Raw genomic sequence first — 21,795 nt, 5'->3', positions numbered from 1 at the left:
TAAGGTCAGCAAAACCACGGTCTAAAGTACGTGTTTGAATTGGCTGAAAGAGAGAGAGGAAATAAGAAGAGCCCCAAAAAACTGTCGGGAGTAGTGGCTCACTCCTGTAATCCCAGGCGTCCGGGAGGCAGAGTTTGTGGATGACCGTGTGAGGACGACCACCAATCCCCCAACGGGTGGTCGGAATACTTCCGCCACGGGTGTCCCCACCCCTGTTCCCACGTATCCCCCCGTTGGCGTGGCCGTTCCACATCTCTCGCCCTGATTAATCAGATGGTGTCTTCGCCGGGCTCGCGGTCTTCTCAGACTCAATCAGCCCTTTCTTCTTTGAATAAAAAAAAAGCCCCGAAAAACGGGCAGAGGTTTTATAGAGTTGAAAGAGAACGCATGTAGAGACAAAAATAAAGTATGTTTTTCACTTCAGCTGGATTTCATTTAATTCAAGAGCCCTATTATTTAAATTTACATTAGAGTATGATAAGAGTAGACTAGAGCCCCTAGAGTTATAATTTAAAGAAATTATACGTTCAAACTGCACTTGGTGATGGTGTGGACATCCCCAGTGAGGGTTTTCGTCCTGCCATAGTTGATTGTTTTGATGATTGCGGAAGTCGAATCTTCTTTCGAGATCTCCATCTCCTAAGCCTTGGTGCAGCGTAGCTCTTTAAGGATGGTAGTGATTTTTGCGTAATATTTTCCAAATACGAGATTTACTACAACCATAGGAGCTAGTAATTAATTAACTTATGCTACAAAACAAATCATCACTTGTTGCGGAACAGCTACTGCGAGCTAGGAGCAACAAACACAGCACCCCACACAAGGAGAACGCAACCCGTATACAGTTACAGTTTTCATTGGTTAGATGCTTTTTCGCGTGCTGCTGTCGGAAGGAGAAAATTCGGAAATTGTCTTCCCCCATTCCGTAAAACGTTGTAACTAATTTTTTAATGCATATTGATAGATATGTTAGATAGAAAGTAAATCATTTATGTAGGCATTGAATTCCGATTTGGAGCGACTTCTTTTTCGTGGAAAAGATTGATTTATCCAGAATTTGGCTGTTTCGAGCAAAGTGGTAGAGATTCTAATCAGGCCTGACAAGAGAGGGGGAAGCAGGTAAAAATTACCGTGGCCCGTGCAGCCTTGGGCCTCGGGTTTGAACAATAAAGGTGTACTTATACCGGGTTTTTCTCCGAAAAAATAATGGCTATCTTCAGTAGTAACGGCTCTCTAGATTCTTGGGGGCCCGGAATTGAAAATTTACTGGGCCCCGGGCCCGTGCAGCCTTGGGGGCCGGGTTTGAACAATAAAGGTGTACTTATACCGGGTTTCTCTCCGAAAAAAGAATTGCTATTTTCAGTAGTAACGGCTCTCTAGACTCTTGGGGGCCCGGAATTTAAATTTTATTTAACCCTTACTTTTCCATATTTTATTTGAAGCGCCGCTATAGGGCTGCTTTCGTGTGTGTTTTCGTTTGGTTATCGATTCGCGGTGCATGTGTGATATTTTGACATTTTTTTGGAGGTTAATCGGAGAAAAGCCAATTTAGGGATGCCGAACTCTTTTTGAATAGAAAAAGCCAGATACGTAGATACCATCCGTGTCAAACCCAAACCCTTAATATATTGATGTCATGAGCAATTCCTGGGAATATTCCACCTAGTTAAAATTGTACTATTTCTTCTATATTTTGGGAAATAACATCGGTAAACTTATTTTTTTCCATTGGTCAGCAAGCACCACCCCTGGTCACTGATTGGGGTGTAGTAGAGTTCCAGGATGTTACTTCTAAACAAAACCAAGGAACATGGAGAAAAATAAGGAGAAGAACTTGGTTTTTGAAAAAGAAGTTTCATGTAGGAGATCTCCATAAAATAAAAAGTTCCGGTGCAGGTCGTCGTAGAGTTAATCGCGACTCGATGTAATTTCAAATCGCCGAAACTAAAAATAAATAGTAGTAACATTCGTTATCTTTATTTTTATACCCCCGTACCGTAAGTTGTATACATACCGGGGGTAAAAATAAAATAAATATATTATAGTTCGCAGCGGAACATATCAACCCGCGTATCAACAGACCACAAGTATGGTCGTATTCAGTGTCTTCGCCATGGTCAACAACTCGTCTTATCTATAGTCTTCCTATTTGGCGCCAACCAACATCTTTTCATCAACTCTTCCGTCCTTCCGTTTCATCGAGACTTGGACTTGCATCATGTGTACATAAAATTGATAAGTACTTAATAATAAGGGTCGACATATGGTATCGTTTAACTTTAATTTTATTCGGGCATCCATCTGGAAAATAATACATTTAGTTTCATTGTAGTATATTCCTTCGTTGTAGTGTGTTGCATGTATTTATTTCGGGTTATGTATTTACAGGAATTCATACCTCAAACTTGGAATGGTTATCCGGCCGTATTCCCTCGGGGACCGTTTTCGGTAACGTGTATGAGAAAAAAATCTCCCACTCGCACGCGTCTCCCCTCTTTAGGAGTTTTTACCCCGCGCAACCTCCCGTTTTTACAACTGTTGTTCGACTCCCCGGCCATTTCGAAATTTAGGGTTTGAAACCCCACCATTGATAGCGACGGGTCAGCTCGCTCTCCCGACCTCTCCATGTGGAAGGATTAAGTCCGGCATTGTTAGCGCTGTCAAAATTGTCAGCAGTTACAATGCCCTTGAGAACCGCGAAGTCCGAATTACGAGGGGACCGTCGCTATCGATAGAGCGATAGCGAAGGGAAAAGCAAAAAGATGTTTGAACCCTTTTTCGACACTGGGAATGAAATTATCTGAAACTAGGATTTAATACCATTGAAAATCGTATGAGAAAACACGTATGCTCTGACGTCAAAATGATGAAAAAAAACGGTCCCCTAGATAGAGACGGAAATCGGGCGAGATAACCATTCCAAGTTCGAGGTATGAATTCCTGGTATTTATGATTATAATTGTCGGGGTTATGTATTTATGATTATAATTGTCGGGGTTATGTATTTATGATTATAGTTGTCGGGGTCATGTATTTATGATTAAAATTGTCGGGGTCATGTATTTATGATTATAATTGTCGGGGTTATGTATTTATGATTATAATTGTCGGGGTCATGTATTTATGATTATAATTGTCGGGGTTATGTATTTATGATTATAATTGTCGGGGTTATGTACTTATGATTATAATTGTCGGGGTCATGTATTTATGTTAATGTTAACAAAAATCGTTACAACGTTCAGCGTAAAGTTTCGTGTTTATATACTATATATATACACAACACAATTTTCAGAAAATAGGAGGAGTGGATCACCTTCCTTTTGTCGCTCATTTGAGAAACGATATTGTTGCTCTTTCTCTTCCCACTCGTTTGGGCAACAAAATCAATGTTGCTCTATTTTCGCGCTTATTTGAGATACGAATTCGGCGCTCTTCTCATTTCCATTTCCAACGATAATTTACCGCTACATTACGCCCAAAATTACAAAAACCCGCGAAAAATAAGATGAGAGCGTCAATCACTTCCGTTAACGACTCGATCAAAGTCGCTTCACTAATACCCATTAAGCGATTCGCTAGGAAGTTTTAATACATGGAGCTTGGATGAGCTGGCTATTTCTTATATAATGCTAGTGAGTGCTGCTTTTCAAAAGGACAAAAACTTGTGTTAGGCCTAACGGACTTTTATTGAGTCAATGACCGCCATCGCGTCGTTTTTGCATTGTGAAAAACTAAATCAGCGACAAGGAAAAGATGGCATTTAAAAAAGTGTTTGTTGAACCTATGGACTTGGTTTGATTTGAGTATGGATCGTAGTCGGCTTCTTTGGCTAGCCAGACAAATCTGGTAACTGACCAACCGGAAATATTTCATTCCGAGATAACCTTTTCTTCCCGGGAGGAGAGTGAAAAGAAAGGGTCTATTATCGAAGCTCCTATTCGCGCAAAATTGCTCTTTGTCTCCAAAAATAGATATCATGGCTGGGAGTCTCAGGCCCACCCTTTAATATTTTAATTTCCGAATTTGCCCGTTCCAATGCGTCTTCTACCTCTGTAGTTGTTAAATGGTCTAGCGCAGCTAATTAACAAGTGAAAGAACAAAGTTTCTGATTGGTTAAAATTATGCTTATCTTTATTTGTTCAAAATGCCATTTTTCTATACGAAGTGTGCTTAAATGTAGTTAAAGCTGAAACGGATTAATCGTCGTGTTTTTTGGCTAAAAAAGGGATCAGTATTTCCATTTGCGTAATTTAAATTTAAATTAACTTTTATTTTTATTTACAGCAATCATAAGCATTTTATTTATAAGAACTGAGCTGTTCAGTTAGACCGCCTTTTATATTATATATAGAGAATAATATACGGATGGACGATGTTAGAATTATACAGCACGAAACTATAGAGTGAAAAGCTTATACAATGAAATCGCAGAAATCGTAAATTTTTCGGACTTCGTGAATCCCAAAATATTATTTATTTATAAGTTTAAATTTTTCGCGAAATCGTAGGAACATTACAATTTTTTTAAAATATATGATTTTTTAATTTAATTTTAACTTTATTTTCCATTAAACACAGTGAAAGTTCCGTTTTATTTTCCTACTTAAGCAACCCGTATCTTCCTTAAACCGTAGCTTAGAATTTCGCTGAATTGAGGCATTCCTTTGGACACGGCCGCGGTGACTGATCGGCTCCAGCTTTCTTCTTCTTCCTGTTCGTCGTAATCTTCAATCTGTCTCTTGGATGAAACGGAGAAAGAGTTGATTGCTTTCAAAGCAGAGTGCACTCGTTGCGGTTCGGGGTAGCGAACTTTGACTTCGACGTTTCCGCCTTCGGGGTCCATCATGATCACTTGAACAGAGTCCCTCAATGGATCCGTATCAACCAACTCGTCGATGAATTCCGAAACGTTGTCGGCAGCTTTGCCAAGCTTAGCGTCCTTGAGGGCCTTTTTAATCTGCGGGGGAAGGACAAATATCCAATAAATAGGCCTAAACGAGAATTAACTTAAGTATTTTATTTATCTCACTTCTAGCAAAATTTCGTTAATGAGGTCAGTGATGACAGAGATTTGCGGGTTTTGACGGACTCGCTGGGTGATTTCTCTCGCGTATTCCTCGGCTTTTTCGTAGGCCTGCTCCCATTGTTTTCTAGCTTCATCATATTGTTCTTGAATGCTTTCCCACATGGCGGTGTACCATTCGCTGGAAGTAATAGGTTCTAGTACTTCGTCAACGCGATCTTTAACTTCTTCCCATGCCTCGGACATGTACTGCCAAAGATGTACGACTGGTTCGAGCCTCATTTCTGGAAAGTCGATTTCCACTGCAAAAGCGCGATTGAAATTTAGGGTCTATGTCGTTAACTTAACAAAGGAAATTGAGTTGCATTACTTTCGGCGGCGTTCTTGATGGCGACGATAAATTTGTAATAGGCTTCGGGCATGTTGGCAAAGGTGCTATAGGCGAGTTCTCCAACTCCTTCGAGGCCGTGACGATTGTAGGCGTATTGTATTTGGTAGCAGTAAGATCCGTATTGACAAAAGCTTCGCGCTACGTCACTGGCGTAATCAGCGGTGTCTTGACAGAATTTCTGAACGACCTTCGGCGTGTGTTCTTCAATAAACTCGGTGGTTTGTTCGTACATCTCGCTGACTGCTGAAGACATTTTCTCCAAAGGTTCTTGAAGATCTCTGTAATAGATTTTTTATTTTTTTAACTACATTTTTTTCCTCTTGAAATTTACTAAAATAGGGAATGTGTGTTGATCTTACGGTAAGTTAGCGTAGTATTTGTTCATGCTCTTCCTGATATGTTTGGCATCCTGTTGTAATTCTCGAGCGAATTGGGAACCCTCTTGGGCGACGTAAAGAGCGGCTGGTTCGATAACGTTTTCTTGCAAGACTTCGTAGTATTCTTGAGCTTTCTCGGCGGCGCTTTGGAGAGTGTCAGACACGTCGATACTGTCGACGGTATTTTGTTCGCTCCATTCCATCAGCTGATACTACATACGGGGAAACCAAGCACAAGCGCAGTCAGTACCCGTTTTATCTCAAGCTTCAGCTCTATCCATACTCACAGCCAGTTCACCGGCCTTCTCGGGTGACCAATGGAGGTGTAAGCTAAGGGTCTTATCTCCGGATTGACGACGGATGGCAACGTTGGCGTCAGTAGTTTTCTCTCCATTTTGGTACGATTCGGCGGTTAGAGACATGAGATCGTTCGATTGAATATCCACGCAACCGTGTAAGCGGCTACTCGGAGTCTCTGCGAATTAATTAAATTAATTAATCTCACCAAGATGGTTGGGTGCGAACTCTTACGGCTCGGGGCTTCGTCGAAAAAGGAGATTTCGGCGCAACTGGTTTTGAGGTCGACGCTCATTTTTAAGGAGTTTTCGTCTCCGTTGACGTTGGTGCTCTCTTCGAATACGAAGAGTTTGCCGGGTTGTGAATGCCAAGAGCCGTGAGCTTCAGCGTTGTGCTTTGGTTCTCGATACTTTAAACGAAAGGCAACGGTTTAGTAATAAATCTAATTGACTCGAGGAGTAAATTGAAATGTTACGTAGGCGTGGTATTCCTGCTCTTCGGTGTCGAGTTCGATAAACACGCTGGATGGCCAATTTTTCTTTTTCTGTTGCACGTTCCATTGAGCCCCGACGCTCATGTGCTCACCAATCTTAGCAAGATGGGCCTTCAACTTAAAGTCAAATCTTTGTTTGGCTAGAAATAAAGCTCGCGTTTGGTATTTTTTAACCTTATTTATTATTTGCCCACGTGCTTCTTACCTTGGTCGCTTACGTCGAAAGTCAAAGTCAAGTTTTGTTTCTTTGGGGTCTGGGCTTCGATAGCGATGCGTCCTACGTATTGATCTTGCGCTTGTGGAGAAAGTTCAATGGTTAATTTGGCGTCGAATGGCCTGGTACTTCCTTGTCTAGTTTGAACGTCCAATGACGCTCTCTTGGGCTGTGAATGGATGAGTTAATTAGTACCCCTTTAAGATGATTGCGAAAGAAGGCAATCTTACCGAGTCCATTTCGGGATGATTTATGACGATGGAATAATGGCTTTGTTCTCTCCCTTCTTTTTGGGTGTATACTATAACCAGTTTCTTGGATGGTTGTCTTGTGGCGTCAGGGACAACCACGGCGTTGATGCGAACGGTGTCATCTTCTCTTCGGAATTGAGCTTCGGCTGAGGCCTTACGGGATGGAGTAATAGCGTTAAGAATAATTTCGGCTTCGTCGTTTTTCCTATTGTCATATTTGGCTTCGTATCGATAGACCTTCTTGGCGATACTCATCTCGGTGTTATGTTTGAAGTAATCTTGGGCCGACTCTAACTCAGCTTCTACTTTAATATCCAGGTGAGGCTGGTGTGTGACCTGCATTTCTACCGATCGTTTGAATTGTCCACGTCGGTCTTGATCTTTATAGGACGCTTGAACCCAGAAGCATTTGTCGGAACCGGGTGGAGAGCAAATCTTTAATTCGGGCGCAATTTCTACCTGGTCTCGTTTCAATTTTAGGGTGGCGCGAACAGGAGAGCCGAAACCGCTAGAAGAAATGCTGACCTGTTGTTTATCTCTTCCTTGTCTCTGACTCGAGGCTTCTACGATCCAGTTGAAATCGTCTTTTTTCAGTTGAAGTTGTCCGTTGTACTGACCCTTTGCTTGCTTTTGCCAAGATAATTTGGAAGCCATGATTTCGTCGTTGGCTTGCAACAATGAGTACTCGAAATTACTTCTCTGGTTATCAGAAAATACGGCCAGTTTTAGACTGTATTGGTTTTCAATGTTGGTCTCGATATCCAGAAGAGCGTCCAAGTGGTTATCATTGGCGAATCGTGCGCTGTAACCCAATTTCTTGTTGTCGTTGACCGTCAGGCTGGATCGAACATCGTATCCGCTTTTGGTGTCAACTTCTCCATCTAGAGCGATATGTTTGAGCTGTTCATATGGAGACCTGAATTCCAAGCTAGCGATAGATTTGCTGCCTTCTGTCTTTAGAGACAAAATTCCTTGAATTTTGGAGCCGTCGGCGGCGGTAGCATCAGCGTCGATTTTCAGTTGTTTTCTGTTCCTCTGGTAAGCGATTGTGAAATCTTGCGATTTGTGACTTTCGATCGGAGTTGTTAATATGACGTGAAATCTGTTCTTGTTGCGGCCAGTTTCGGCTGATTGAATGCTCAATCCGTATGGCTTTCCGGGGGTTCCCTGAGCCCGCAAATTTAAAACCACTTTGGACAAGGGAGCACCTTCTTTCTTGTAACGCATGGAAAGTTCTTTACCGTTTAAGTAATGGATTCGTGATGTAGTACTCAAAGCCCATGAAGCTTCCATCGACGAAGAGTTCTTTTGGTATTTAGCGACGGTTTGAACCCGGAGTTTCTCTTCATCGTCCTGTGAGTAGGCAAAGGCGCAATTGACAGTATTATCATCGGCGATTTCATGGTTCAGATTAATTTGCATCTTCTTCGGAACTCGCTTACCGTCCACGGTAATGGTCAGCTCGTGTGGTCCACTAACCAAATCATCGCTCACCTCTGCTTCCGCTTCCAATTTAAGTTCGTCTTGTCCCATCTCTAAGCTTGATTTAAGTTGGTACTTTGGAGATGAACGGTCGTCGCTTCTAGATAATTTAGCGGTGGCCTGGATTTGCTTGGAGGTATCTTGAGGCTTTCCCCAAGAAGCGGCAATTTGCAAGTGGGTATCTTCAAAGTTTGGTTGTTTTTCGAACTGCAATGATCCCGTATATTGATCTTCTATGCCTACCTTTTGAATAAGATAATTAAACTTCTTGTTGTCTTCGTCGTTCTGGGCCCTAACTTTAACGTCAATACCTTGGTATTCAATATCTAATTTTGATTGACTTTGAGGGTCGAGTTTAAGTTCAACGCTGTATACGGGTTTGCCCTCGGATTGAGTGTGACTTTTGGCTTCTAGCGTGTCTCTGGTTACTCTAAGTAAACCTCTGTGCGTCATTGGGATTTTCATGGATGGGGTCATCATTTTCAACTGCACTTCGTGATGAGTCTTGTATTGGTCGCTCTTAATGCGGTAATTGTAATCAAAAGTAGCGCTTTGACCCTTTTGCCATTGCATGGTGCAGTGTCCGTCAAATTCGCCGCGGGCTTTCTCTTTGATGGAATCGTGATATTTCATTTGTCGTGATGGAGTGTTTAGTACGGCTTCGAATTCCAGAGACATGGGTGATTTTAATTCGGCGCTGTACTCTACTGATCCGGATAGCAGTTGTTTCTGGCCATGGCTGTAGCTGGTCTGCACGGAAACCGATGGAGAATCGTTGTCGGTCAATTCCCATTGCGTTTTAATCGCGAGTCGGGCAGACTGCCTTTGGTAGGGGGTGTTGAATTCTAAGGTGTTGTCGCTTGCGCCTTTTCGGAAATGGTTTTGAGCGCCTTGTAGTTTGCTAACCTGGTGGATTTGGTATTGGGGCTCTTGGCTGCGTTGTCCGTACTTCAGGCTCATTTCGTTTTCGATATGTTCCAAACCCTTTCTCGTGCTTTTCCAAGCAAAGTGGGCGCTTTTGCTCGGGAATTGGGTACTTTCGAAATCGGCGACGGTGCTCAATTTTTGGAAAGAGGCAGTTCCCAAATTTTGCACCTTCACGGTGAAGCGGGTTGTTTCTTCTTGAGAACGTGGAAGTTTGCTCTTGAGGCTAGTATCCATTGCGAAAGTTGCTTTTGTTTTTTCAACCAGCTGATGTAAGCGCGCCTCCCCAAATGGAGTGCTGGCGGAGATATCGGCGGATATTCTCATTGGTCTGTCTGGGTGGTCTAAACTAAACTCTCCATCCTTGGAGATAGTTCCTGTGCATGGTAGATATATGGTATAATGACGCATGCATTTAAAGTATGTAAATTCTTTACTTACCTCGGATATAGGACGGTTTGTTGGCGGGACGGTTGGCCTGCAAATCGATTTTAATTTGTTCCTTCCGGTCCTTAACGATTCTGGAGATGGTACCTTCGACGGTAAAATTTTGGCGTCTGTGAAGAGATATGGTTACTCTCGGCTTGAATTCCTCTTGGTTTCCTTTTTGGGATATTTGAAACTGGGCTTCGGCGGAGTATCGCTGCGACCCATCGACTACCAGAGAAGCCTTAGCACTCTTTTGCTGTCTACTTTCTCGTACGGAGACTGGAAGAATATAACGCCGAGTTTAGTTTCAGCTTTGTTTTTTTTCAATAACGATCATTACCTTCAGCTTCGAGTTGCTTGAAGGGTGACACGAGCTTGGCGTTAAGGGAGTGTTTTTCAGGGGAGCATTCGGCTTGAACTTGTAAAGCGAATTTTCGATTGATTTGGGATTTAGGAGTGTCAAATGTAATCTTGATTGACTGTTTTTTTTCCTAAAAGCCACGTTTTTAGTACCCTGTTTTTATTAGCTGGGCTTAAAAATAGGGGATCTTACTTGGGGCTTTGGCACTTCAATAGTAGCTTCGTATCCTTGCATAGATTGGTCGGTTTTCTTCAGAGAGATTTCAAGGGACAATCCTCCAGCCAAAGGCAGAATGGGGTTCGTCTTTTGAAAGATCGGTTTTGGTGCTTTAGCTTTCATGCAAAGTTCAATTCCTAAGGGCCGGCTCAAAGATTCGGTGCAGTCGTTGGTACTGTAAGAGTCCCTGGAACGAATAGGTTCTTCCTCTCCCGATTGTTTCAGTTTGTAAAGTTCGAGTCTAAGTTAGAAATTAAATGTAATATTGTGGTTTGGAACCCAGTTACTACAAGATTCGTTGTTATTAGAAATACCTGACTGTGGCCAATGGGATCTGTTGTTTTGGAGTGTCGATTTGGATCGTAGCGAGCCTTCCGTCTTTTATTTGAATCTTTCCTTGGATGTATTGAGCTGTGTGAGACTGGAAGACGGCCTTGACTCCGGGTGTGTTATCTCCGGTCTGAAGGGTCAGGACGGCTACGACTTCTACTGCGGCGCTGTACAAAAAAGGGTGTTTTTAGTCTTAGCATGCATCAGGGGTGGATGACAAAAAATGCGAAGATGCTAGATTCAGCCTTTACCTGGGAGCGAATTTTCCGTGGATGTCGACATTTAGTCTCTTTTCTTCCTCAACGATACCCCTGATATCGAATTGGCCTTGGGCTTTAATTCCGGCCACAAGAGTGGCGTTCATGGCAATTTGTACTGTAAGACCGCTGATGGTGGGGATCATTGTTTCTCCCTCCATAATCTGGGCGCTGTAACTTCGTTCTACCTCTTGCTGTTTGGACAACTAAAACGGCAATTTGGCCTCGGTTAAAAGGTTTTCAAATATACGCGTACTCCCCAAACCTATCTTACTTCTTCCACGAGTTCCATTAGGCTGAATGCTTCGTGAACGCTAAGTAGAGATTTGAAGTCTTTCAAGGTAAATCTACCGATGGTCTTTCCCATGATGGTGACATCAGCAGATGCGCTGGTCGTTTGTTGTTTTTTGGGGCTCGATTGCTATGTAATGGAATTTATTAATTTTTAAGAAGGGCTAATAATCGTTTCGAAGGATGAAAGTGTCCTAACCCTTTCTCGCAAAAAGCTGTATTTATTTTGCTTCTTGTTCCTCCTGGAACTACGTGCAAATTCTTGTTCGCTGTCTTCGTCGCTTTCGCTCTCATCTTCGTCGTCGTCTTGGTTTGGGTTGTTGGATTGGAGACCTAGTATCTTCTTCACTCCATTCCAGGAGATCCCCTTCGGTCCAAATTTGCGTTGAATGTGTTCCTCAAAACCATCAGCCCTCATGTGGAGAGCCAAGGGGTTGTAAGCTTCACCAAAAAGATAGGCAGTGAAGTTAACTTGAGCGGCACTAGGAACAACTCCCTGATCTTTATGAATAACGCTCAGCTCCGCGTCCCCACCCATGTTCATTTTATCGGAAAAGAAGCCCCACAGCCGATGTTGCGAGTACTTCAGCATACTTTTGTTCGCAAATTTCTTAGAAATTGTCGTATCGCTGAGAATTTTTCTGAGTTCCTGGTTGAAGGGCGTCGAACTTTCCTTCACGTTTTTCAAGTAGGACCAAATAAAATAGCCAGCTAAATATTACGACGAATAAGTTTACTTTTTGTTATTTGGCGTAGCGTATATATGTTATCAATTACCTTGACTGCTATCGCGTTCGTTCTCAAGCATGCTCCTTATTTCCGGGACGTTGTCGCGAGTGATCTTTGTAATAACTACTAGGAAGGCGTGAATTCTGACCTCTTGATCGTCAGAGGAATCCTTGAAAACCTTAATCATTTTGTTGAACGATTCCTGGTTCTTTGGCACGCGAACGTGGGCCTTTAGAGCTTCCACTCGGACGGCGGGACTGTTGTCTTTTCGAAGGAAACATTGAGCGACGACATCTCTGGCAGAGCCCAGACGACCCAGATTCTTAAAGGCGATCAGAGTTGAGATTTGAAGATCTTCCTCTTCTCTGGTGTCGGCTTGACAGCTCCTTCCCAGGTGTTGTTTCAGCGCTTCTATGGCCCGTTGAACGGCTGGAACGTCGCGGCAGTCTTGAGGGTTATTCTGGAATCGTTTTTGGTTACAGAAGTTTCCGATCATGGATGAAATTCCGAAAAGAGATTGTCGGCCAGCTTTCGATGGGTCTTTCAGAAACGGCTATAAAAGGCAAATTTCAAATTAGGCATCTTTTCAATTTCCACGTCGTTTGAAATGTCTTACGATGAATTCCTCGATAACCATTTCGTCGACGTATGAATTGTACGCCAAGGCGGTAAAGAAAATATCTACGCGGAAATCGGAAAGATGACCTTCTAGGATAAGCTTAGCTAAAAATTTCAAGGGACCCTTGGTTTTGGCCATGGCCAAAGCGTCAAGGAAGAGGTCTCTGTCAAATAATCATAAGTCGATTATATTTAGGAAAAGACTTAGGAGATGACATTTCTCTCCTTACTCGATAAAATCTCCCGGGCAAGGATTATCTCTTTGCAGATCGTCATAAATGTCTCTGATTTGTTGTTGATTTAGATCTCTGAGGGCTTCCACCAACATGCTAAGATGGTACGGGGTACGTGGCTGGACACCATCTTGGGTACTTTGACAAAGTTTCTCCAATACATGGCGGGCATCGCTGGCATCTCCTTGTTCTTTGTTTTGAGGGGCGCTGGCAAATAGGAGGGTAGTCGGTTCTCCGGCATCGGCTATTCCCGAAAGACACTTTGATGTAATTTAAGAGTGATATATTAATGTCTTGAATCTAACCATCTTCTTCGACGCCATTTCGTTCTGAAACGTATCGGAGTCTGGTTTCGGTAACAATTTCGATTCCACTAGATTCTTGCGAGAAGGGTTGCAATGTTTCCACTTGCTTGCATCTGGCGCTCTGCAATAATTGCTTCTTATTGATGGTATGTTCGCAAGTCACTTCTCCGTTGGTAATTCTAGCGCTTTGCACTTCCTTTAAATGAATAGTGTAAAATTATTAAAGCTGAAATGTAAAGAAGATCCAACGTGACATATCAGGCGAGATTAATTACAGAGTCGGGTGACAGGTACGGCGTGGCAAGGTGGTGAACGGAGTTGCGTTGTCCCTGTTGACAAGATCTAAGGTCCTTCTTTTTCTTTATAACCAATGATCCCCAGCTGTTGCTAGGTTCGTAAACGGCTTGGCACGTTCCCAAAATTGTCGTCTGTTTCGAGAATAGAAATTAGTCTCCCCAAATATTTCATTTAATCTAAATGTAATAGACCTCTTGAACGGTGCTAGGTTCTTCCAAACTCTCGGCGTTGTTGATGAAGAGCGACAGAATTCCTCGTCGTATGTTTTGAGCTTGTTCGGTCATTCCGCCATCTTGGTCCTCGGGCGAAGGGCAAATCTCTTCGATTTGACCATCGTCGTAGCTGAAAACCAAGGGGTTCCTTTCGAGTTGTCGCTTCACGGCAGCGAAGCTTCGAGACGAGTCGCTATGGAATTGGACGTCTCTCAGCTAAGTGAGATAGCCAATGTTAGAGAGATAATCTCAGCCAATTACATCATCGAGCTCGTACCTGCATGACCATGTCGCATCCTTCGAGGGATCCCACGTGCACCTCAGCTGACATCTTGTAATGACCGAATAGTTGATTTTCCAACTGCTGTCCGATGGTGGTGTCACTTTGATAGTGGTAAACGTGAGTCTTTCCCTCCGGGAAGTGCAATTTGGTTGATTCTAGATTAATATATAACAAATGACGTTACTATCGCCCATTATGGAAAGTTAGTCATCGTGGACAGAATCGTGAAGAACGAAAATCGATAAGTTAATATCGCCCAATTTGAAGAATCGTTAAGATATTCGACTGTTCAATTAATCTAGTGTAACATACGTACTCAAGCGTCAATCAAATGCTTTTATTTACTTTGTTCAATTTGCATACCGAAGCAATCCGATTCCTCGGTCGAAACTTTATCAAATCTATTCGTGCCACTCCAATCTCATACTCGTTCGTTCTTAGAATTTCTCAAGATACAATCTTAGAGATAAGGCTTTAAATTATATTAAAGACGTTACAGTGTAGAATGGCTCGAGGATTTATTTTGGTCAAATTCTGTCCTCGCATTTTAAATATGAATTATTGAACTTTTATTTTAGCAAGTACTTACTTGGTGAAGTACATTTTTGGGAGCATTTGGAGTCGTCCCGAGATATTGGGCCTGTAATGAAAGGTTAAACGCGTTAGTATTCCTGGAAGTCATCCCATTTTAATAAACCTGACGCGAAATATCACTTTCTATTGATAAAAAATTATGGCTGTTGGTAGATCCCGCACTTTCCCTCTAAGGTTTGCCTACAGGCGGAAGCGAATATAACTAACCTGCTAAAGCAGCTCCCACAAGGCACGCCACCACCAATGTTCTCAGCTCCATGTTTGCTTGGACCGAGAGCCACAGTGATGACGCTACCTGAGGCGCGGAACGCTTTTATACTCTGGAGTCAGTATTGATAATATTATGTTGTCGTTAGCAATACGAAATCAAAATACGATAAGGCGTTTTTCAGAAGACTCTAGCTCTTTCTCAACGAGCTTACATTTCACGTTTTTTATCTTCACAAATAAATGTTAGGACCGTCTTCCTATAGCTAAATTCTACGTGGTCATTCTCACTAGGTACTTGAAATGGTACTTGACATTTTCGTTGTTCTCTGATGGGGTTGCTAAAATTTGGTCGAAACGTTTCCCATTGAGGGCTCCTAAATGCTACTGATATTTGCCGTGACCTTGACGCTTTCGCTGTCGTTTCCGGTTAATTTAAAAAACTGATCTAAAACGGATGCCACAACATAGCTGGCTGACCAAATGTGCATTTCGATAGCAATGACGAAAACACCCATGGAGCTAGCCAGTGGCGGCACTAAGGTCGGTGACATTCGGCGTGGTAGTTCACGGTGTCACCCTCTTCACTTACTAGACCATAAACAACATTAATACAGGGAAAGATAAAATGTAAATTAATTATGACGAGTCACCCCTTCTGAGGGTCCACACTTCACTAGTGACGGTATCAAGCTAACTGGAAAGCCCATTTGAATAACTTTGAAAATAATTTCTAAACTTTCTAGACTTTTCAAGGTGATGTAAATATTTCACAAAAATATCGTGGCTTACTCTAGCGAGTTGGTTTGTGGAAATTTTTTATGGTCTCGACGTACAAATCTACCGTTTTCTGGTGCGCAGAACTTAAATAACGCAAATAAATTAAAAAAAGAGCTACCCATTAGGGTAATAAACTAATCTTTATTATGAAAAATAGGCGGTTGAACTTTGCTACCTGTTAGGTCCTCATCGTCTGCTGTCGCATATCATTAACTCTGGTTTTAAGCGCAATTCAGAACAATTATTTAAACATTTTTCTTAAAGGGAGTGGAAACCAAATCGAAAAATGGTCTGATAACACGCGCTACTACTTGCTTTTAACTATATCTCTAATCAGCCCTTTCGTTTCTGTTAAGCCTGGTGACAGATATGTCAAATTCGTTGATCCACCAGAAACGTGGAAGTTCATATTCCCTTTAAAAGGGTTGTAAGCTTATATCATAGAGCGATGATATTAAACAGTACCGTGGCCAAAGTAGATTCCAAATTTTAGTGTAATACGCCAATTATGTGATAACTAGTTTTTGATTTAAATGTAACCCACACAATTTAACTACAGGAAATGTAATTACTCCTAAAGTATTAAATCTTATTTACTGTAATTTTAATTAAAAAACTTTGATACGAGTAGTACGTGTAAGATTATAAGTTAGTTAGCTTGTACTGTGGATAATACAAAATTTATTCTACAAGCCCCATAAATATGGTACTATATTCTACATATACTAAAAAGACCTCCGCTTCAAAAATTCAGTTGGCAATAGCTCTCATTTTCTCTTATGAACGAAGAAATGTAGAATGTGAGCCCAAAGTAAATAAGGCAGATAAAGAATTTCATTTCAGCTAAATTGGCGTAGATTCGAAAAGTCCTTAGCCTATAACCTTAATGTCAGCGAAAAATAATCAAGAAATTAATGATACAATGACTATTTTATAAAGTATTAACCACTTGACTTTAGCCTCTACATTCAAATATTCTAGAACCATATTCCGTGGAAGGTTTCTACCCCCGTACCTAAAGTCTTTTTTTTTTGCCAATATCTCACATTTTCTTTCTTGGAAATTAGTCATTAAGCGCACCAAAATACGTTTGTGCCGATTTGTCGAATATTCATTTGGCAAATCATATTTCTCAACGATAATGTAGTGTTAAAGAGATTAGACAGGTTAAGCCACTGCTCGAAACCGTGAACGGGAAACTTGTAGGTGAGTGTAGACGTAGCTTTATTATATAAAATCTACACTCCTAGAAGTTCCCCGTAAGTAAGGAGACGCGTTAACGGGAGCTTCTGGAAACTTCGTAACATTGCCAAGCTAGCTACAGAGCACTAAGACTTTCGGCTATTCCTGATCTTAACGCCGGATGTCTAATTTTAATTTTTACTTATAGGATATTGATTAAAGCGGAGCGAGTGAAGTGAGTATAGATTTTTTGGGAGCGAGAAAAAGTGGAATGACTATTGCGTTGCCAACGCTATTTCTAAACAATTACTTGACCGATTTGTATGACCTTTTTACCTCTCCGAGGGGACTTTGTACCCTAGGAGGGGTTATACAACCACCGTGTCTGTCTGTGGGTCTGTCTGTCAGGCCTGCGTTCACATTTTCGGGGCAAAGGGTAATCACTGCGTACCCAGTTTCTTAGAATCAGGGAAAAGGTTTTTCCAAAAGCGCCCTCTTTTTGTCATTGGGTTTAGTATAATTTTTTAATCGGCCGGGATTCGAACCCGAGCCCTCTTGAACGACAGGTGAGAGTTCTACCGCAGAACCACGGATACAGTTACGCCTCACTGAAAATTAAAAACTCTTCCGAGGAGAGGTATATTTTGGCTTGCCAACTTGTTATAAAATAAAATGCCCCGCGTGACGTGATGAAGTCAGAATTTTAAAATTTGGCCCGAGCTCAACCAAGGTAGACAAAGTAGGTGGGGCTCCCTAATTTTATTTTTTGGGCCAATGAGAATAATTTTGTTTTCCGAAAGCTAACAAAATATGGTCATTACACCTCGAAATTTAAATGTTGTTCTTGTAATAAAAAAGTAAATGTAATTTTCGGAAAGTAAAAAGTTTTAATTTTTAGTTATTTTAGAGGGATTTTTTGCTTTCCTCTCAAAGATCAAGGAGGGCCATGGTGTACCTGACCTGCCCCCTGAGGTCGAATTGTCCGTACAAAGTTCACAGAAAATTTAATTATAGAGTAAAGAAAGTTAAACTCGCGCGTACAATAAAGCTACGTCTATACTCCTACAAGTTTCCCGAACGAGTTTTCTAGTTTATATTTAACCTCTGACCTGGCTATTTGTGTTCACATGTCACGCAATGTTAAGTCTATAAGAAAATCATAAACGATAAGAATGAATTTTTCGCCCAGAAATGTATGGTACCAAAATGACATATCTACCGCTTGTGGTCAATAAGTCAATAGGGAAAAAATAATTTAAGGGAATATAACCTCCAACAAATTTGCGGAAGACCGACAATTTTAGGAGTTACCTAACCAACCACTAACAATTAGGAACTCGGGGGTTAAGTAGACCTTATGGTAGTATGCCAATTACAAAAGGGAAAAGTTTCAATGGGCTTTGTTTCTCTATGGCAACCGAAAATGTTTGACCTTTATATTTAAAAAAGCATGGGATTTTCTCGGTTACCCAAATTTTGTTAAAATTTAATCAACATTGATCAATTTTACCCAAAATCCTTGATCGATTTTATCCAAAATAGGTTTTGAAAATATAATTTTTTGAAGTAAGTAAGTACCCTGTGAAACCGAGAAAATCCCATGCTTTTTTAAATGGAGTTTTTTTGTTTTGATAGATCAAAAACATTTTCGGTTGCCATAGGAAAACCAAAGCCCGTGGCAACTTTTCCCTTTGGCAATTTTCATACTACCATAAGGTCTCCTTAACCCCCGAGTTTCAACAAAATCGGTGATAACCACCTCGGGTAGTCTCCTTGTAAACACAAACATATATTAGAAAGCAATCAATAATGAAAGAAATTGGGCGCGATTGAAATACTATAGGTTTTATTCCCTTTAACGATAAAGCTGATTTTCCGTCCGTTCATAATTTTATACCTTCAGTTTTCCTCGAAACTCTCATTACCGAAGCCGCATATGTAGCTAGCCAGGGTTGGCAAATTTTAAACAAAATGTTTAAAACAAGTGTTTTAAACATGTTTTAAACCAACCTTTTAAACAAAACACCATATGTTTAAAACGGTTTGAACAAACTGTTTTAAACATGATTTTATTCAAGGAAGATTTTACATACTCTTAGAAGTTATTTTTAAGTAATGAGGTTAGTTAAAGAAAAAATTGCTCGGTTGATGAATTGCTATTGTGACAAGAATAATAAAGAGTTTGATTCAAAGGTCCGCTATGAAATTGGCTCTCGTTTAAAGCCTATATATATTGTTTTATTGAACTCCAGAGATTCTGGGTTTTGTTAGAATAACAATCATTGAGTCTTTCGTAATGTTGTGAAGTAATATAGTTTTCGATACGCCACATGTTGGTGCGTTTCGATAGTCACATTGTGTAGAATATTCCTGACATCATAAAATTTTAAAATTATAGACACTAGCAGAAGCTTATAGGTTAAGCATTTTGGGTGGGAGGGAGTATCTAATTTAACTACTCTTTTTTTCATTGAACATCCTTTTGACGAGTTGCGACTCGCAATCGTGAATGTTTGAATAGATCAAATAAAATAAGTCAAAAGTAGTACGTCGATAAACAAACTTTTTCCTTTTTTCAGCGCATTTACCTGATAACATAAGTAACATAATACCCCTAAGTATGACACTTGTAGCCTTGCTCGTGCATTTTTTATTACTACATCCTTTCTTCACCAACGATAAATCCGAAAAACGACTAGCAACTCTGTAACCCGGAAGTTTAATACTCTTTGGGATTTGATTTTTTTTATTGGTCATCGAAAAGGAGTCAGAGTTCAAATTTAGCCAATCATGTAGTGCTACAAAATATTATGAGGAACGAAATGTAAGAAATAAAATGGCCGTTATGGTAGTCGGCTTATTAGGCCTAACTCTATCGGAAAATTGTACCTAAATACTAAATATTATTAGGGTCATTTTCAAAGTTTGAACTGAAAAAAATATTTTTATTGGGTAATTAGCAATTGTAAAAGTTATTCCAGAAGTTTGAAAAAGGTTAATTCTTACATTTTCATTCATCAATTCATTTTTATTTTGATCACAGCGGACAAAACCAGGCATTCATCCAGGTACAAAATACAAGTATATTCAAATTATAATAGTAGAAATCTGGAAGAAATTGTAATAAAATATTCGTAAACTAAATGAGAAACCTTTTTACATTAAAAACGAAACAAGCTGAAGGTTTTTTAACGTCTACAGTATTTGGTGCATAACATCGATCAATGAGATTGATCTTCTCAATAAACTACACTAGTGATCCACAAATTTCGAGTTGTTGGTGAATTTCTAATATAATAGGACTAGCTGAGAAGCCCGGCCTCCGGCAGGGCTTCTCAGCTAGTTGAGTAAATTGGGGTTTAGAAAACGGAAACAACATGCACTATACTTTAAATATGCAAATAAAATTATTTCAACATGCACTATACTTTAAATATGCAAATAAAATTATTTCAACATGCATTATACTTTAAATATGCAAATAAAATTATTTTTAATTAGAAAATGGCCATTTTTTAAATTGCAAACATTTAATAGTGCAAAATATCATATCTTGTAATATTAACATATATTTGTTTTCTTTGATTAGTTTAAGATGTAATTATGATAAAGCGTTTTTGTACACAGTATTTGTAGTTCGCATGGGTTTTCTTAATTAATTCTCGCAGTTTTAAGTGACACAGATAGAGTGAGGGAGGGGAGGGGGGGGACTGAGAAAAGAGAACGAACGCAATCGAAAAGGGTCGAAGGAGGTGCCATGCAGAGAGGCAAACAGAGAGAGATAAACTCCCGTGTCTCTTTCTTGACAGCGCCTGAATGCCAGCGTCTCTTAACAGCGCGAGGTCAGGGGTTTCGGTCTTGCGGTCACCGGTTATTGGTCCCGTGGTCAAAAACTACGAAGGTTAGCAATCTCAAGACGCCCCTAAAACCTGACGGCAGGGGCCACAATGCCACAGGCCAAATTTCGTGCGAATATTTTATTTATATAGATTTGCCCGATATAAATATTTAATATTGTTGGGGAAAATACATACAATTTCTTTAATTTCTTCCGTTGTTAAAGTTTCCGTGGCGAAAACGAAATTAGTGCGGCTACAGGCCCGGACTGGCCCGGGCGGCTAACCGGCGATCACCGATCAGATCGGGGCCAACTCAAATTGGGGCCAAAGAGGAAAAATTTAGTATTAATGGGAAATGGGGCTCACACGATTGCATAGCAGGTGGGGCCAACTACTAGCGAGTCCGGCCCTGTGCGGCTATACGCCTTAAGCCTAAAAACGACTATTTTCAAAACCGCGGGAATCACGTTCCCGGAAGTTGGGTTAGATTAGTTCATGCCGCCGCTACCGAGTGGCGCTATTTCGAAAATATTTTGACGTCACTGTGAAGAAAGGATGTAGTAGATCATTTTCCTAATATCATACTTAGGGTATTATGTTACTTATGGTGATAATTAATTCAAAAAGGAAAGTTATATAAAAACGTCCTGATTCAGATAATACGTCAAGACTAGCAAACGACAGTAGGATCTACGTTTACAAAACCAACAATGAAAACTACTACTCCTGCACCTGGAGTTCATTATAAACTTCTTGATATACTTATTGAACTTAGATGCTTCTATTATTTCTCATTAATTCAGAATATTAAATTTACGGAATTGATTTGTCTTATTATTCGTTCTTATCCTAGTCCATTTACTTATAAAACGTGTCCACCCAATACCAGAAGTATATTTTTGCCCTCTATTACGATTATATAAGGTATCTGACAGCTATGACGACGTAGGAGGCTAATAAATCTATTGCTATAGCCCGCCTTAAAATACTACTTTCTCTAAAAGTGTATCCTTCTATTGACAAGGAAGAGTTTTAAACAATGTTTTTGAAATGTTTTTTATTTTTTAGTTTAAATTTAAAACAACGTATAAATAATAAATAAAAAACAGTGTTTTTGTTCTTTTTGAAAAAACACAGATTTTGCCAACCCACTAGCTACTAACCAGGGCCACTATTG

At 40.5% G+C, this 21,795-nt stretch overlaps 1 protein-coding gene across 1 annotated transcript; it reads right to left on the bottom strand.

Moving 5' to 3' along the window:
• Positions 1–4,252: 4,252 nt before the first annotated feature.
• Positions 4,253–14,920, bottom strand: LOC149941180 (uncharacterized). The gene is made up of 25 exons (XM_090180077.1): positions 14,818–14,920; positions 14,606–14,656; positions 14,011–14,171; positions 13,713–13,949; positions 13,500–13,652; positions 13,225–13,420; positions 12,917–13,163; positions 12,685–12,850; positions 12,117–12,621; positions 11,539–12,050; positions 11,323–11,469; positions 11,043–11,254; positions 10,776–10,958; positions 10,438–10,702; positions 10,225–10,375; positions 9,897–10,163; positions 7,029–9,832; positions 6,790–6,967; positions 6,567–6,724; positions 6,326–6,500; positions 6,082–6,269; positions 5,777–6,006; positions 5,397–5,695; positions 5,033–5,328; positions 4,253–4,960 (listed from the first exon to the last, which is right to left on the bottom strand). The coding sequence occupies exons 1-25, from the start codon at positions 14,867–14,869 to the stop codon at positions 4,607–4,609; spliced, it is 8,187 nt and encodes a 2,728-aa protein (XP_090036203.1). The 5' UTR covers positions 14,870–14,920; the 3' UTR covers positions 4,253–4,606.
• Positions 14,921–21,795: the final 6,875 nt, after the last annotated feature.

The sequence above is a fragment of the Leiobunum rupestre genome, chromosome 6 (genome assembly GCF_980474605.1).
Source record: "Leiobunum rupestre chromosome 6, qqLeiRupe1.1.hap1, whole genome shotgun sequence".
Lineage (NCBI taxonomy): Eukaryota > Metazoa > Arthropoda > Arachnida > Opiliones > Sclerosomatidae > Leiobunum > Leiobunum rupestre.
The sequence above is the reverse complement of the archived record's forward strand: the minus strand, read 5'-3'. Positions and strand labels throughout refer to the sequence as shown.

Excerpts from the sequence above, each read along its gene's own strand:
- LOC149941180 (XM_090180077.1), bottom strand. The coding sequence starts at position 14,869 with ATGGAGCTGAGAACATTGGTGGTGGCGTGCCTTGTGGGAGCTGCTTTA. Across the intron at positions 10,376-10,437 it reads TTGAAGTGCCAAAGCCCCAA|GAAAAAAAACAGTCAATCAA; the intron begins GTAAGATCCCCT and ends CGTGGCTTTTAG. Across the intron at positions 6,725-6,789 it reads TTTCGACGTAAGCGACCAAG|CCAAACAAAGATTTGACTTT; the intron begins GTAAGAAGCACG and ends CTTTATTTCTAG.